Source organism: Vitis vinifera, chromosome 9 (assembly GCF_030704535.1).
Source record: "Vitis vinifera cultivar Pinot Noir 40024 chromosome 9, ASM3070453v1".
Taxonomy (NCBI): domain Eukaryota; kingdom Viridiplantae; phylum Streptophyta; class Magnoliopsida; order Vitales; family Vitaceae; genus Vitis; species Vitis vinifera.
In genome coordinates this window covers 1,334,026-1,347,906 of record NC_081813.1, presented here as the reverse complement: position 1 = coordinate 1,347,906, position 13,881 = coordinate 1,334,026, and the positions used below count along the sequence as shown (strand labels likewise).

The 13,881-nt window shown below is 35.4% G+C and overlaps 1 protein-coding gene across 6 annotated transcripts; it reads left to right on the top strand.

Annotated features, from left to right (window-relative positions):
• The first annotated feature begins 911 nt into the window (after window positions 1-911).
• On the top strand, window positions 912-12,441 carry LOC100248075 (GBF-interacting protein 1-like). 6 transcript variants are annotated; one of them, XM_010656169.3, is made up of 11 exons: window positions 912-1,322; window positions 5,881-5,924; window positions 6,652-6,775; window positions 7,679-7,817; window positions 8,461-9,065; window positions 9,422-9,743; window positions 10,090-10,348; window positions 10,434-10,529; window positions 11,134-11,411; window positions 11,520-11,589; window positions 11,922-12,441. In XM_010656169.3, the coding sequence occupies exons 1-11, from the start codon at window positions 1,148-1,150 to the stop codon at window positions 12,267-12,269; spliced, it is 2,460 nt and encodes an 819-aa protein (XP_010654471.1). In that variant the 5' UTR covers window positions 912-1,147; the 3' UTR covers window positions 12,270-12,441. The 6 variants fall into 6 exon arrangements, with proteins under 6 accessions (XP_010654471.1, XP_010654470.1, XP_010654468.1 ...); XM_010656168.3 differs by having other exon boundaries at window positions 7,685-7,817; window positions 11,134-11,589; XM_010656166.3 differs by having other exon boundaries at window positions 11,134-11,589.
• The last annotated feature ends 1,440 nt before the right edge of the window (window positions 12,442-13,881 follow it).

The window sequence follows — 13,881 nt, the reverse complement described above, 5'->3', positions numbered from 1 at the left end:
TCAAATCAAAATTTTAAGTCGACTTATACTGTAATTGGATCTTGTAGTAATACATTCAACAACCACATTCCAATTTAGTCCATTGTTCCTTCACCAATAACTAAGCTGATCAACCCGAAGTTCGATCTAATCTGATCTCTAACTCGAAGTCTTTCCCATAAAATTTAATTTTTAAACTTTGAGTTTGATTCATAATCGTATTCTTTAAATAAATAAATATGTTCATCTTTTCCCAAAATAAAACAACAAACACATAATACGATTATAAATTATAAATTGGTAAACCTAAATCAAGCTTGAGTCCAACTAGACTACTAAAATTAATTGCTTAAACCTATCTAAAAGCCAAGGTGAGTTGGGCCAACCTTATCAAGATAAATTCATACTAAATTTGTTGTCCTTTTGTACATTTGATTTATGAAATCATATTTTTATTGTTCTATTTCTAAAGACAATAATAAACCCAATCAAAACCAATTAAAATCAATATCATCAATTTAACAAATGCTTAGTTTTGTTTCAATAAAAATGATATTTCAATAAGGGTTTCATTAATATTGGCAAAGTCACTAAAGAAAAATTAGGTAAAATACATATTATATTTTTAATTAAAAATATGTATCATGTGAAACAAATTAGGATTATGTGACACCACTTTAAGTCTAAAAATCATAGATTCTTAGTCAGTCTCTTGTGAAAAAAGGTAACAACATGATTAGGGTTTAATCACAATCCTCCCAAATTCAAAAGATAACAATATGATTAGGGTTTAATCACAAATTTCTAAAATTATAAAACCCTAGTCAAATTTCCCACAATTGCATCAACAACCAATCAAACCCTGCCACGCAGGAATCGAAGGGAGGGTATTTTCGAAATTTAAGACAGAAGCAGGGGCGGAAACCCGAAAACCATAATTAGGAAATTTCAAAGCGCCTCTATAAGTCTCTCTGAAGTAAAACGTTTTCAAAACCCTCGCTCCCATACCCCTCTCCCTCTTTCTCTAGCCGTTCTCTCCCCTTATTTTGCTTCGTCGTGTTCCATTGCTGTTGAGTTCGATTAGGGTTTGAACTCTAGTATTTTTGAGTTTTTTTTTTGTTTTTTTTTTTTAGTGTATTTTGAGTCTGTTATCGTTGCAAAGTCGCCGATGGTGTCCGGGTCGAGAATGGAAGGTGGGACGCAAATTCTGCCGGCTCGTGTCCGCAAAACCATTCAATCGATCAAAGAAATAGTGGGTAATCATTCGGATGCTGATATCTATGTGACGCTAAGAGAGACGAACATGGATCCTAATGAGACTACTCAGAAACTTCTTTATCAAGGTTACTCTTTTTTCGAGTCTCGGACTGTGATTTTTGTTTGTTGGTTTGTGTTTGGGTTTTATTTCGTGTGCGCGATAAATGGGTTGTGGTTTATTTGAACTGATTTTGGCTGTGGAGTTGGTGAATAGGTGTTTTTTGGTAAATGGGGTTTGCTTGGAATGTGGGCATAGTGAGTGGCGAAGTGTGGAATTGATGGTTCGGGGTGTACCGGGTTGGTCGAATTTGGGAGTTTGTTAAATGGGTTTTGGTTTATGTGAATTGATATTGACCATGGAATTGATATATGGGTTTTGCTTAATGTGTCGTGAGAGCGAGTGGTTGGTTTAGTTCATCTTATGATTTACTTCAATTTGAAGTTTGTGATTAAAATGGTCATTATGGGGCGAGTTTTAGCTTAATGTTGTGTTTGGCTGGTGGGAAACACGAGGAAGGAAGAATTGGAGATTTTGCAAATTGGATATCCTTTTGTTTAGGACCAGGAAAAAATTAAAAAGAAGAAGAAAAAAGTCTACACAACTTTGCCTCATGCAACTTATTGCCTGATTGCTTTGGGTGCTTTCTTGACTAGTAGAAAGGTTAGAGTTTGGAAGATAGAGCAGGCTTCTGTGGAAAACTTATTACACCGGGAGGTTGCCTTTTAATGAATTTATTTATCAGCTAGTACTAATGTTGATTTCTTAGCCAAGAGGGTTGCAACTTAATCGAGGTTTTGTCTTTGATATTCTTCAGGCCTTAGTCTTTCCTTCTATGTTGTCATTCCTCTGTTTCCTATCTCGTATTCTGGCATTTTTTTTATATAACATGAAATTTTGTAGAAATTATGCCTCTGTAAAATTTTCAAAATGTTGTGCCTGCTATTACAATATCTCATATTTCAAATCTGGTGACATTAATAGTCAATATACTATTTTTAATATTTTTTTGACTTCTTATCATTATCATTAATAATAATGTGTGTTTCTATTTTGAAGTAAAACATATATTATAATAGTGTTTCAAAAACTAGCATTATATGACATTACTATAAAAATTTTAAAATCATAGATGGACTCTTAGTCTATAACATATGATTCAGGTTATTTCGCAATCCTTCCCAAATTCTAAAAAACTATAGTCAGATTTCAAAAAATTGCGTCAACCACCAATCAAAATTTGCCACATAGGAATAGACAAAAGGGTATTTTTTCAATTTACAAGAAAACCAGGGGCGGAAACCCAGAATCCATAATTAGGAAATCTTAAAGCGCCTCTATAAGTCTCTCAGAAGTAAAACATTTTGAAAACCCCTCTCTCGCGGCTCTTCCTTCTCTCTCTTCTTCTTCCATTGGTGGTGAGTTTGATTAGGGTTTGAAAGTCAGCAATGGCGTTTGATTCAAGAATGGAAGGAGGGATGCAAATTCTTCCACCTCAGGTCCACAAAACCATTCAATTGATCAAAGAAATAGTGGGTAATCATTCTGATGCTGACATCTATGTTGCACTAAGAGAGATGAACATGGATCCCAATGAGACTGTCCAGAAATTGCTTAATCAAGGTTTCTCCTTTTCCTGCTTTGGGCAGGTGTTTTTTGTTCTGCTTTGGTGTTATTTAGTGTGTGATAAATGGGTTTATTTGAACTGATTTTGGCTGTGCAATTGGTTAATAGGTGTTGTTTGGTGAATGGGGTTTGATTGGATTGTGGGGATAGTGTGTGAGGAAGTGTGAAATTGATGGTCAGGGATGTACTGGAGTTTGTCCAATTTGGGGGTTTGGTGAATGGGTTTTCGTTTATGTGTATGTGGAATTGATATCTGCGTTTTGCTTAATGTGATGTGGCAGAGAGTGGTTGCTTTTGTTGCAGTTGCTGAGTTTCTTCAATTTGAAGTTCTTGGTTGAAAGATGATTTTGTGGTTGAGCTTTTTTTTTTTTTTAATCTTAAAATGTTGTGTTTGGCTGCTGGGAAAATGTTGGAAAAAAAAAGAATTGGAAATTTTGTACATTGGAAATGCTATTGTTTAGGACTGAAAATAAGAAAATATAAAAAAAGTACTCCAGGAAACTTAGCCTCATGCAACTTATTGCCTGATTGTTATGCTCATGAGCTTTTTGGTGCTTTCTTGAGTAGTAGTAAGGTTGGAGTGTGGAAAATAGAGCAGCAATATGTGGAGAAGGGCTGCATATGCACATTTATGAGAGATTAGAGATATCAATTATGTTCCTAGGCTGCTTTTTAATGGATTTATTTGTCATCTAATGCTAATGCTGAGATTTGCTTTTGATATTCTTTAGGCCATAGTCTTTCCTTCTACCTTTGGTTATTCTTTAGTTTCCTATCTTATATTCTTTTATTTTCTTTAAAAAGGATGGACTTTTGTATAAATCACACCTCACTGTAAAATTTTCACTAAAATTGGTATATTTATTGCAGACAAAGTTATGGGATTCCATATTACCGGTTGTGTCTTCTTTTATAGTATCTTATATTTCATATTCATATTTATTTTCTTTACCAATAATTTAATTGCTTTACGCAGAAACCCAAAAATTATATCATATCTGATTACATTAATTGTTAATATCATAATATTCTTTTTCTGTGGTTTCTCATTCATGTTATTAATAATAACATCTGTGTGTGTTACTGTTTTTGATTAAAATATATTTTATAATGTTGTTTCAGCCATGTGAAAAAAAAAAATTAGCATTATATGACATTACCATTAAAGTCTAAAAATTGTGGATTCGGTCTATCTATTATTGGATTGCTTTCTTCACTCAGAAACCCAAAATTATATCGTATCTGATAACATTAATAGTCAATGGCATATTTTTCTTGTTCTGTGATGTCTAATTCATATTATTAATAATAATGTCTGTGCGTGTTACATTTTCAATTAAAACATATTTTATAATGATGTTTCAGCCATGCGAAAAAAAAAACTATATGACATTACTAGTAAAGTCTAAAAATTGTGGATGCAGTCTATCTCTTATTGAAAAAGACAACATGTGATCTGTGTTTAATGAAAATCCTTCCCAAATTATATATGCTAGTCAAATTTCCAAAACTTGCATCAACAGAGTCAAAACTCGCCACGTAGGAGTATACCAAAGGGTATTTTCACAATTTAAGAGAAAACCAGGGGAAGAAACCCAAGACCCATGGTTCGGAAATTCCAAAGCATCTTTATAAGTCTCTCAGAAGTAGAAGTTTTCAAAACCCTAGCTTTCTGACTCTTCTCTCTCTAGCCCTTCTTCTTCCTTCTCTCCTTTGTTCTTCCATTAGTGTTTGGTTTGATTAGGGTTTTGATTGTGGTGTTCTCAGTTTTTCTTTTCCCCTTTTTTTGGTGTGCATTTGGGTTTGTTGTGTTGCTAGAATAGGTGAATGGTGTCTGGTTTGAGAATTGAAGGTGGGATACAAATTTTCTCGGTTTGCATCTGCAAAACCATCCAAATGATAAAATAGTTAGTGGGTGATCATTCAGATCTTGATATCCATGTGATGCTAAGAGAGATGAACATGGATCCTAATGAGGTTGCCCAGAAACTGCTTAATCAAGGTTACTGGTTTTTGTGCTTTGAACAGATACTATTTTTTGTTTGTTTAGTATTACTTGGTGTGTATAATAAATCGGTTTTTGTTTAATTGAATTGATTTTGACTGGAATTGGTGCATCGATGTTATTTGGTAAATGCGGTTTGCTTGGAATGTGGGATAGTGACTGAGGAAGTGTGGAACTGATAGTCAGCGGTGCACTGAGTTTGTCCAATTTCACAGTTTGGTAATGGGTTTTAGTTTGTGTGTAATATGATTGCTTAATGTGTGGTGGGAGTGCGTGGTTGGTTTTCATTGCATGTGCGGAGTTTGTTCAATTTGATATTTGTGATTAAAAGGTAATTATGTGCTTGAGTTTTAGCTTAATGTTGTCTCTGGATGCTGTAAAAATGTAGGAAAAGAAAAAAGTGGAAATTTGTACATTGGATGTGCTATTGTTTAGGACTTAGGGAAAAGAAAAAAACACTCCGAAGACAACTTTGTCTAATGCAACTTATTGCTTGATTGTTTTGCTCATGAGTATTTGATGCTTTTCTTGAGTAGTAGGAAGGATGGAATTTGGAGAACAGAGCAGGGCTATGCAGAAAAAGGTGCATGTGTGCACCTTAATGGGATGGTGATATTGATTATGTTGTTAGGATGCCTTTTAATGCATTCGTTTATCAGCTACTGCTAATGTCGAGTTCTAAGACAATGGGGTTAAAACTTAATTGAGGCGTTGCCTCTCATATTCTTTAGTTTCTCTTTCCTTTCACATTTGGTCATTCTTCCATTTCCTATCTTGTGATCTTATCTTTCTTTAATAAAGTTTCATTTATTTAAATAAGTGCTGTGTTCTTTTTTGTAAGCCTGCGTTGCATATTGTTAATAGTTTTATATCTTTTATTATTATTGTTGTTATTGTTTTTAATTTTAATTTGTTTTACTTCTGGTTGATACTTTCAAGTTTCTCTTGTTAACTTTTTACCAGATTATATACATGCAATATCTTAATGTGGGCACTCTTCTTTTCTCTTGCTTAGATCCATTTCACGAGGTGAAGAGAAAAAGGGACAAGAAGAAAGAGGTATTATTTTGTGTGAATTTTTTTATCTTCTTGGCCTTTTTCTTTATGTGAAGAAGTACTGCACCATTTGATATTGGATGTGTTTTTCCTTCGGTTTTACCTTTTCTCTTTAGTAACTTTGTTTTACTATTTCATACTAACTAGTTATTTCTGTAGATGGGATGTGTTGATCAACATTTCCTTTTTTCTCATATGAAATACATAATATTTCAACTTGAATGAAAATTTTGTTCAACTGTTATCCTTTGATCAAGCTCTAAAATGCTTTGAAATATTTTTCAAAATCAATTGTATTAGTGGAATCGAGTCAACTGTTTCGAGTTTAGTAAGATTCTGTTTTTATGCAAGAAATTGGTAATCTGTTGCATTCTAGGAACTTTGAACCACTTTATTTGACTGATCAGTTATCATGATAATTATTTTCTTCTGAATGCTGAAGTAAACTAGCAGATTATTCTGTAAAGTAAAACTTGACAGAGACTTAAGAATTAGTTTTAGACAACCATTTTCCCTGTTTCAAGGGAATTTTTTTCTATCTCTATGCAAGACGTGTAATATCCTTAATGGTTGTATAACCTTCTTTTTTTTCTGCAAACTAATTTTACTGCTGCTGCTTTCTTTTAGATATAAGTTATATTTGAAACATAATAAGGGATGTTAATTATTTAAGGAAATTTATCTCAATTTGACATTTGAGTAACAAATAACCATATGCTTATGACCTCAGAGTACAGGGTACAAGCGTCCCACAGAGCCAAGAATATATATTGAGAATGTAGGTCAAGGAAAATTTCGTAGTTTCCCTGATCGTAATGTTCGAAGGGGAGGTTACTCTCGAAGTACTGTACCTGGTAATGCAAAAACATATCAATTTTATCATTCGTTTGTCTTGGAATTGCTTTACTTGACTGTATGTTTCCTTCTAAGCGAGGTATTAAGTATCAATCAATGTTCACGCCATTTCTTTTTGCTGCAATTCGGCAATACTGGCCAATCTCCATAAGGAAACCAGCCATCTGTTGCTCAATGCAAATATGCATAGTTAAGGGATAATAGATGGGTGGATTGCATCATACGCTTATATCCAGAACTCCTGACCTTTTTGGTATAAGAGCAATAAAAGAAAAATGATTTTCAGCTATCTGAAATCTTGCTTCTTGGAATTTCCTTCATCTGGATCATAAAATCTGTCTAGATTGTATTCCAATATCTTATATAGAAATCAATACTGCATTTCTTCTAGTATGTATTTCAGAAATTTTTTTATTTTCAACCCGGCTTTATTAAAAGTGTTTTGGTTCCATTTATTTCTTTTTCCTTGATAAAATGCTTGACCTGCTTGATGCGTCCTGATGCTTATTTCTTGCCATAGTTTTAGAGATCCTTTTTCTCTGTTCTATTCCTGCATTATTTTAGAATTCAATTCCTCTTCCTTTTTATTAGTATTTGTTTCTATTTTGCTTGATTAAGCACAATTTTTGTTTCCGTTTCTTGTCTTTTTAGGGGTAGCCTTTTTATACCGTGATTTTGCAACTTAGGATTCACTTCATGCTATATGTTTCTTATACTGTATTTTCACAACTTCAGATTCACTCCATGCTATATGTTTTCTATTTCCTGTGCACATTTTGTTCCAAATTTTTTATTTTTGTAAATTGATTGTGTCAGCTCCTTATAATGGTATATGGTTAGCTGACTATACATCTGGAATCATTTTTAATTGGTGCCCTAGCTGATGGTTAGAATCTTGCTAGATGCAGGAATTGGCCGGGAGTTTCGTGTTGTGAGAGACAACAGAGTTAATCAAAATACAAATAGAGATATGAAACCTGTTTCTCCACAATTGGCTACATCTGTCAATGAGCAAGTTATCTCAAATATTTCTGAAAAGGGGTATGTTTTTTTCTTTGTTTTATCTATGTTCAAGGTCCTGGTTTTAGGTTTAGGTCCTATATAAAAATAAAGTTGTTTTGCATTCAGAAAATCAACTTCATATTGCAGAAACTATGACATTCTGTTCGAGTTTGTTTTTTCAGCATTGAAGTTAAAAGTACCCTTTATTTTAGAGGAGATATTGAGTATTGGTTATTAGTGTTGCACTATCCCAGCTAAAACCTTGCCAATGTTTTTTTCTACAGACTTAGAAAATAAAATAAAATAGGGCACAAGTTGTTTTCACTTTGTTATTTTCTTGTGAAAATGTTTCCACTTAAAAATAGTGCTCATGCTTGTGTCCTGATATTTGGCCGCAGCCCTGAAAATAAAATGAATGCCTTCCTACAGGGTATTTTGAAATTTCCTGGAGTTTAAAAAGGCCCTCTACTTCAATGCCTGTCATATAGTCTGGCTCTTCCTTCGTAGTTCTATTTATGTATCAGTGGCAATGTTTTCAATTATCATGTTACTATTTACCTTTATGTTGAAAACACTGACCAGTTTTACTTTTTCTGTGAAACTGGATTCTTTTCGGTGGCTACTTTTGCGCATACTATGCATTGTAAATTGACTCATCATGCTCCTTGTTTAACTCTTCCAGCAACTCAACAGGGACTTCAAACAATCAGAAGCCCTCAAGTGGACGGCAGTCATCGCAATCTTTAAATGGGCCAACTGATGCACGTCCTGGGATTCCACAAGATGCTAATTCAAGTGGCTCTAATAGGAAAGAGTTATTAGAGGAGAGACAAGCAACCATTCCAAATGCAGTTTCGCGAGTGCAGGCAGTGAAGCCAAATGATTCTCAACCATATTCAGCATCACTTGCCTCAAACAGTTCTGTTGTAGGGGTTTATTCTTCTTCATCGGATCCAGTTCATGTGCCATCTCCAGACTCTCGATCATCTGCTATTGTTGGGGCTATTAAGCGTGAAGTTGGGGTGGTGGGTGTTCGCCGACAATCTACTGAAAACTCTGTTAAACATTCATCCGCACCAAGCAGTTCGTTGCCCAGTTCACTTTTGGGAAGAGAGAATTCCCCATCTACTGAACCATTTCGTCCTTTTAATGCAATTCCTAAGAGTGACCAACCAAGGCAAACAACTGTTCCTGATCATGTTATTCCCAGCATGCCAGTAAACAGATCTTTCTTGGGTAATCAGTATGGTAGCCGGCCTCATCAACAACCTGTGGGTCATCAGAAAGGTATGTTAACCATGAATTTTTATGTTACTGAGGTGGTCATTGAATATGATAATATGCCAACTTCTGATGGTTTTGGGAATACAGTTTTTAAGTCTCTCATCTTTCAGTTGTTTATAAGATTAGAGATTGGATTTTTGTTTCTATTTCTTTCGTAAGGTTGAGCTTGCATAGATCTTGGATTAAACTTGTTTTTGTGCACTAATTTATACCGATTGGAAATCTTGTAGTTCTAATTGTGTGTATCTGAAACCAGAGTGGTTGCCAGCTGTTTAAAATCTATCTTCATCACTGTTGCCTTTCATTTATGCTTGTTTCTAAATCTTTTGAGGCAGAAATGACATGAGCTTTTGATGCAGCTCCCCAGCCTAATAAGGAGTGGAAACCAAAATCGAGTCAAAAGTCAAGTCACATCATCCCTGGGGTAATTGGAACTCCTGCAAAATCTGTTTCACCTCGTGCTGATAATTCGAAGGACTTGGAATCAGAGACAGCTAAATTACAAGATAAGCTTTCACAAGCAAGCATCAGTGAGAATCAGAATGTAATCATTGCACAGCATATTCGAGTCCCTGAGACCGATCGCTGCCGGCTTACCTTTGGTAGCTTTGGAGCAGATTTTGCATCTGGGTTTCAAGCAGTTGGAAATGCAGATGAACCAAGTGCAGAACCTTCTGCAAGGTTGGTGTTATTACCATGATTTGCATAAGCATGATTTTTGGGTACTGTATAAATCTCAAGTTTTCGGGAATTAAGAATTATCCTTAATATTCTGTGAATTTAGGAATCATAAGTGACTGACTTAGATGTTACAATAAGATAGGTATGTGTGGATACTGTGTTGAATATAATCCTATAGGCTTAACACTGCATAAATCATGATATTAGTTCTGTGAATTTTCCCACAATGCTTATAAACACATACTTTAGCTATATAGAAAAATTAATCAAAATTTCGTAAGAGATTATGATATTTTTTGCAAACAATTTACTTGAGCTCAGAATAATATGGTAATGTGAATGGCAGTTTATCAGTATCACCACCAGAATCTTCCAGTGATGATGGCAGCAAGCAGGTAGATCTGGATGACCAATATATAAATTCTGGGACTGCTTCACCTGAATCTGGCGAAGCTTCTGAGCATCAATTGCCTGATAAAAAGGAGTCTTCAAGTCCTCAAAATTTGGAAAACTATGCAGATATTGGATTGGTTCGAGAAAGTAGCCCATCTTATACTCCAGAGTCACAACAGCAGCAAGAACGTCATGTCTTACCGAGTTTTCCTGTGAGTTTAGTCCAATGATTAATGATTCTTTTATTCTATCCTGGTTCTTATGATGAGACATTCTGACTTGCCATCTGTTTGGTAGCATGCATATGATCCCCAGGCTGGTTATGATATTCCGTACTTCAGACCCACAATGGATGAAACAGTACGAGGGCAGGGTTTACCATCTCCCCAGGAGGTAAATTAGAATATGATGTTACTTTTACTTTCGAATTTGTTTTTGAAAGGAAAATTATATTTCTATACTAATCTAAACTATCAATGAGATATAGCAAAAATGAAGATTTAAGGAATGATCGTCCATTACCAAACCTTTGCACCAAACTTTAAAAATATTTTCTTTTTTGCTAGATGGTCAGAAAGCAAACATAAAAGAGTCATCTTCCAGGCCTACCTTGTGCCTAACCCACAAAACTTCCATGCAGCAACCCAATGTTATTTTGAAATATTTTGAAGATTTCAAAAATAGTCTGTTTCCTATTTCATGTACAGACACTTGTGCATTGTGTTTCCTTTGCAATTTCTATTGCTTTGAACAGGCGAAGGCAAGTTGCCTCATGCTTTGCACTGGTGTCATTCAACCTTTTAAACCGTCATTGGACTAGAAGTTTGGTTTTTAATTCTCTGGATTATGTCTTTTGCTTCTCAAAATTGTGTATTAGCTGTTTTGGCTTGGAAAATGTTCTACTAAAGGGAGACACCCTATGCATTACTTTGTGTGTCACAGTTGGCAGATTAAGTTGTCAATAATTATCCTTTTAATGGTGTATTTTCACTTGCAGGCCTTAGCCTCACATACAGCTAACAGCATCCCGGCATCATCAATAGCCATGGTACAACAACAGCAACAGCAACCACCAGTGCCCCAGATGTATCAGCAAGTTCATGTTCCTCATTTTGCTAATCTAATGCCATATCGCCAGTTCCTCTCCCCAGTTTACGTCCCACCAATGGCCATGCCTGGCTATTCTAGTAACCCTGCTTACAGTCATCCTTCAAATGCCAACAGTTACCTGCTGATGCCTGGAGGGAGCTCCCATCTTGGTGCAAACGGACTCAAGTATGGAATCCAGCAGTTAAAGCCTGTTCCTGCTGGCAGTCCCACAGGGTTTGGAAATTTTACTAATCCAACTGGGTATGCTATTAATGCTCCTGGTGTTGTTGGCAGTGCAACTGGACTTGAAGATTCATCCCGGCTCAAGTACAAAGATGGCAACATTTACGTTCCAAATCCACAGGTAAAATCACATCTTGTGTGTCTATAGCCATCGATTTAGTATTTCTTTTGCATCACTTAGGTCATAGATGGTGTGTTGAACTTCACCCTACTCAAATGGTTCCATATATCACATTTGAGTTGGGTTCTTATAGAAAAAACAGTAAAATAGCATGCTTTTTTGAACGTATTTTTGAGCCTCTATCAGCATATGCATGTGAGCATAATGGGCTTTTCAATTAAGTTTGAACTAATAAGCCAATTAGAAGTTGTCATATTTCTCTTTGTATATCATAATTTGATCTATGATAGGATAAATCTTAGTTCTCCATTTCTTGTTCTTTGACCTAACAGGCTGAGACATCGGAAATTTGGATCCAGAACCCGAGGGAGCTTCCGGGTCTTCAATCTGCTCCATACTACAACATGCCTGCCCAAACCCCTCATGCTGCTTATATGCCTTCCCACACAGGCCATGCATCCTTCAATGCAGCTGCAGCAGCAGCCCAATCTTCTCACATGCAGTTCCCCGGGCTGTACCACCCTCCTCCACAGCCTGCTGCAATGGCAAGCCCCCACCATCTAGGCCCTCCCATGGGTGGTAACGTTGGAGTTGGGGTGGCAGCAGCAGCGCCCGGCCCTCAGGTGGGTGCCTATCAGCAGCCTCAGCTGGGTCATCTCAACTGGACCACAAACTTCTGATACCAAGAAAGTAATGCCTCACCCAGTCTCCAAATCCCTTGCCAAGGGACTGAAGAAGTGTTAGCTATAGAAGTTGCTAGTTTTTTTTTTTTTTTTTTCCTTTGTGAAATGAGAAAAACCCATAATCATCTTTTTCTATTTAAATGCATCATGTGTTTCAATTTCCCATTAAGTTATCTGCTTCCCTTCCCTCTTTCATCACTTTTGATATTAACCCACATGGGTATCTGGGTCTCTGAGTCCTGTTCCAGTGAGAAATGGTAAAGATAAGAGGTGGGTTGTGGATGATATGGATGCTGGCCTTAACCCCTTTTGCCACAGGAGAAAAAAGCAAAAGAAAGAAAGAAAGGGTTTGATCTGTGTCTCATTCTGGGGTTGGGGGGGTTGTCTATAGGTATCTGCAGATGTTAATTTTTTTTTTTAAGCCCTAGGGATCACCACCACACCCCTTTTCATGATTTCATGCTCTCTTCTGTTCTCACTTCACACCCACCTTTAATTCTATACAGCCCCACAATGTGTGAGTCTCTCCTCCTTTCTCTTCCTCTCTCTCTCTCTCTCTCTCTCTCTAAAGTTTCTGTCTCTCATTGGCTCTACCCAACGGCTTTGCCCATTTCATATCTCATTTCCATTCACCTTTTCAGAATTCTCATTTGAACTCAAATCTCCTACCCACACTCCATTGCATTGAGAAAAGCAGGTGTGTCTCTTTCTCTCAAAAGCCCATATCAATTTACAGGTTTTATTTAAATATTTTTGAAAGTTGTTTTTTGGGGTTTTAAACTCCTCAAAGCAAGAGGATGTTATTGTTTGGAAACTATTTTTGAAAACATTTTTTCTTGAATAATTTTGAGATGATTTCAGTTGTAATTTAGTGTTTTGAATAGTAATTGAAAATATAGAAAATAAAATTTAAATAAAAAGAAAATGAAAAATAGGAGTAAATAATAAATATGGTGGTACAAGTACAACTGTACAAGTCATATTCCATGCTGAATGAGAGACGAGGCTTTTGAGGTTTTGAAAAATATAGGTGGGTAACTGCGAAAGAGGTGGGGCCAAAACTGAAGAGGAGCACGTGCCAGAACTGACAAGTGGCAGAGGATCACGTGGCGATGGTGGGGGTTGGAGTCCTCTATTGGAGGGAACACCTGAACCACACTTCATTATTGGCACTCGTGCACCTCTCATTGGTCCCCACCTTTCATTTTTTGTTTTATTTATTTTAAATTTTTGGGGAAACACACTCCGTACAACTCAGAACTCACTGACAGTTTTCCTTACTTTTCTAAATACTTTTTATTTTTATTTTTTTAAAAATAAAAATTATTATTATTATTTTAATTAAGGAAACATGTTTAACAATTTCATTAATTTGTTTAAAAATAAATTATAATTAAAAAATGTTTGTTTCAAATTTTTGTATTTGTTAAACAAACCCATCATTTTTTATTAAACTTTTTTTGAAAATAAATTTCTATTTTTTAAAATAAAAAATAATTTTCTAACTTAAAAAAACATTTAAATAACAAATTTAAAGTTTTTTTTATTTTTATTTTTTCAAACATAAAGAATGCTTTAAAATTTTTATATTATATATAATATACATAAT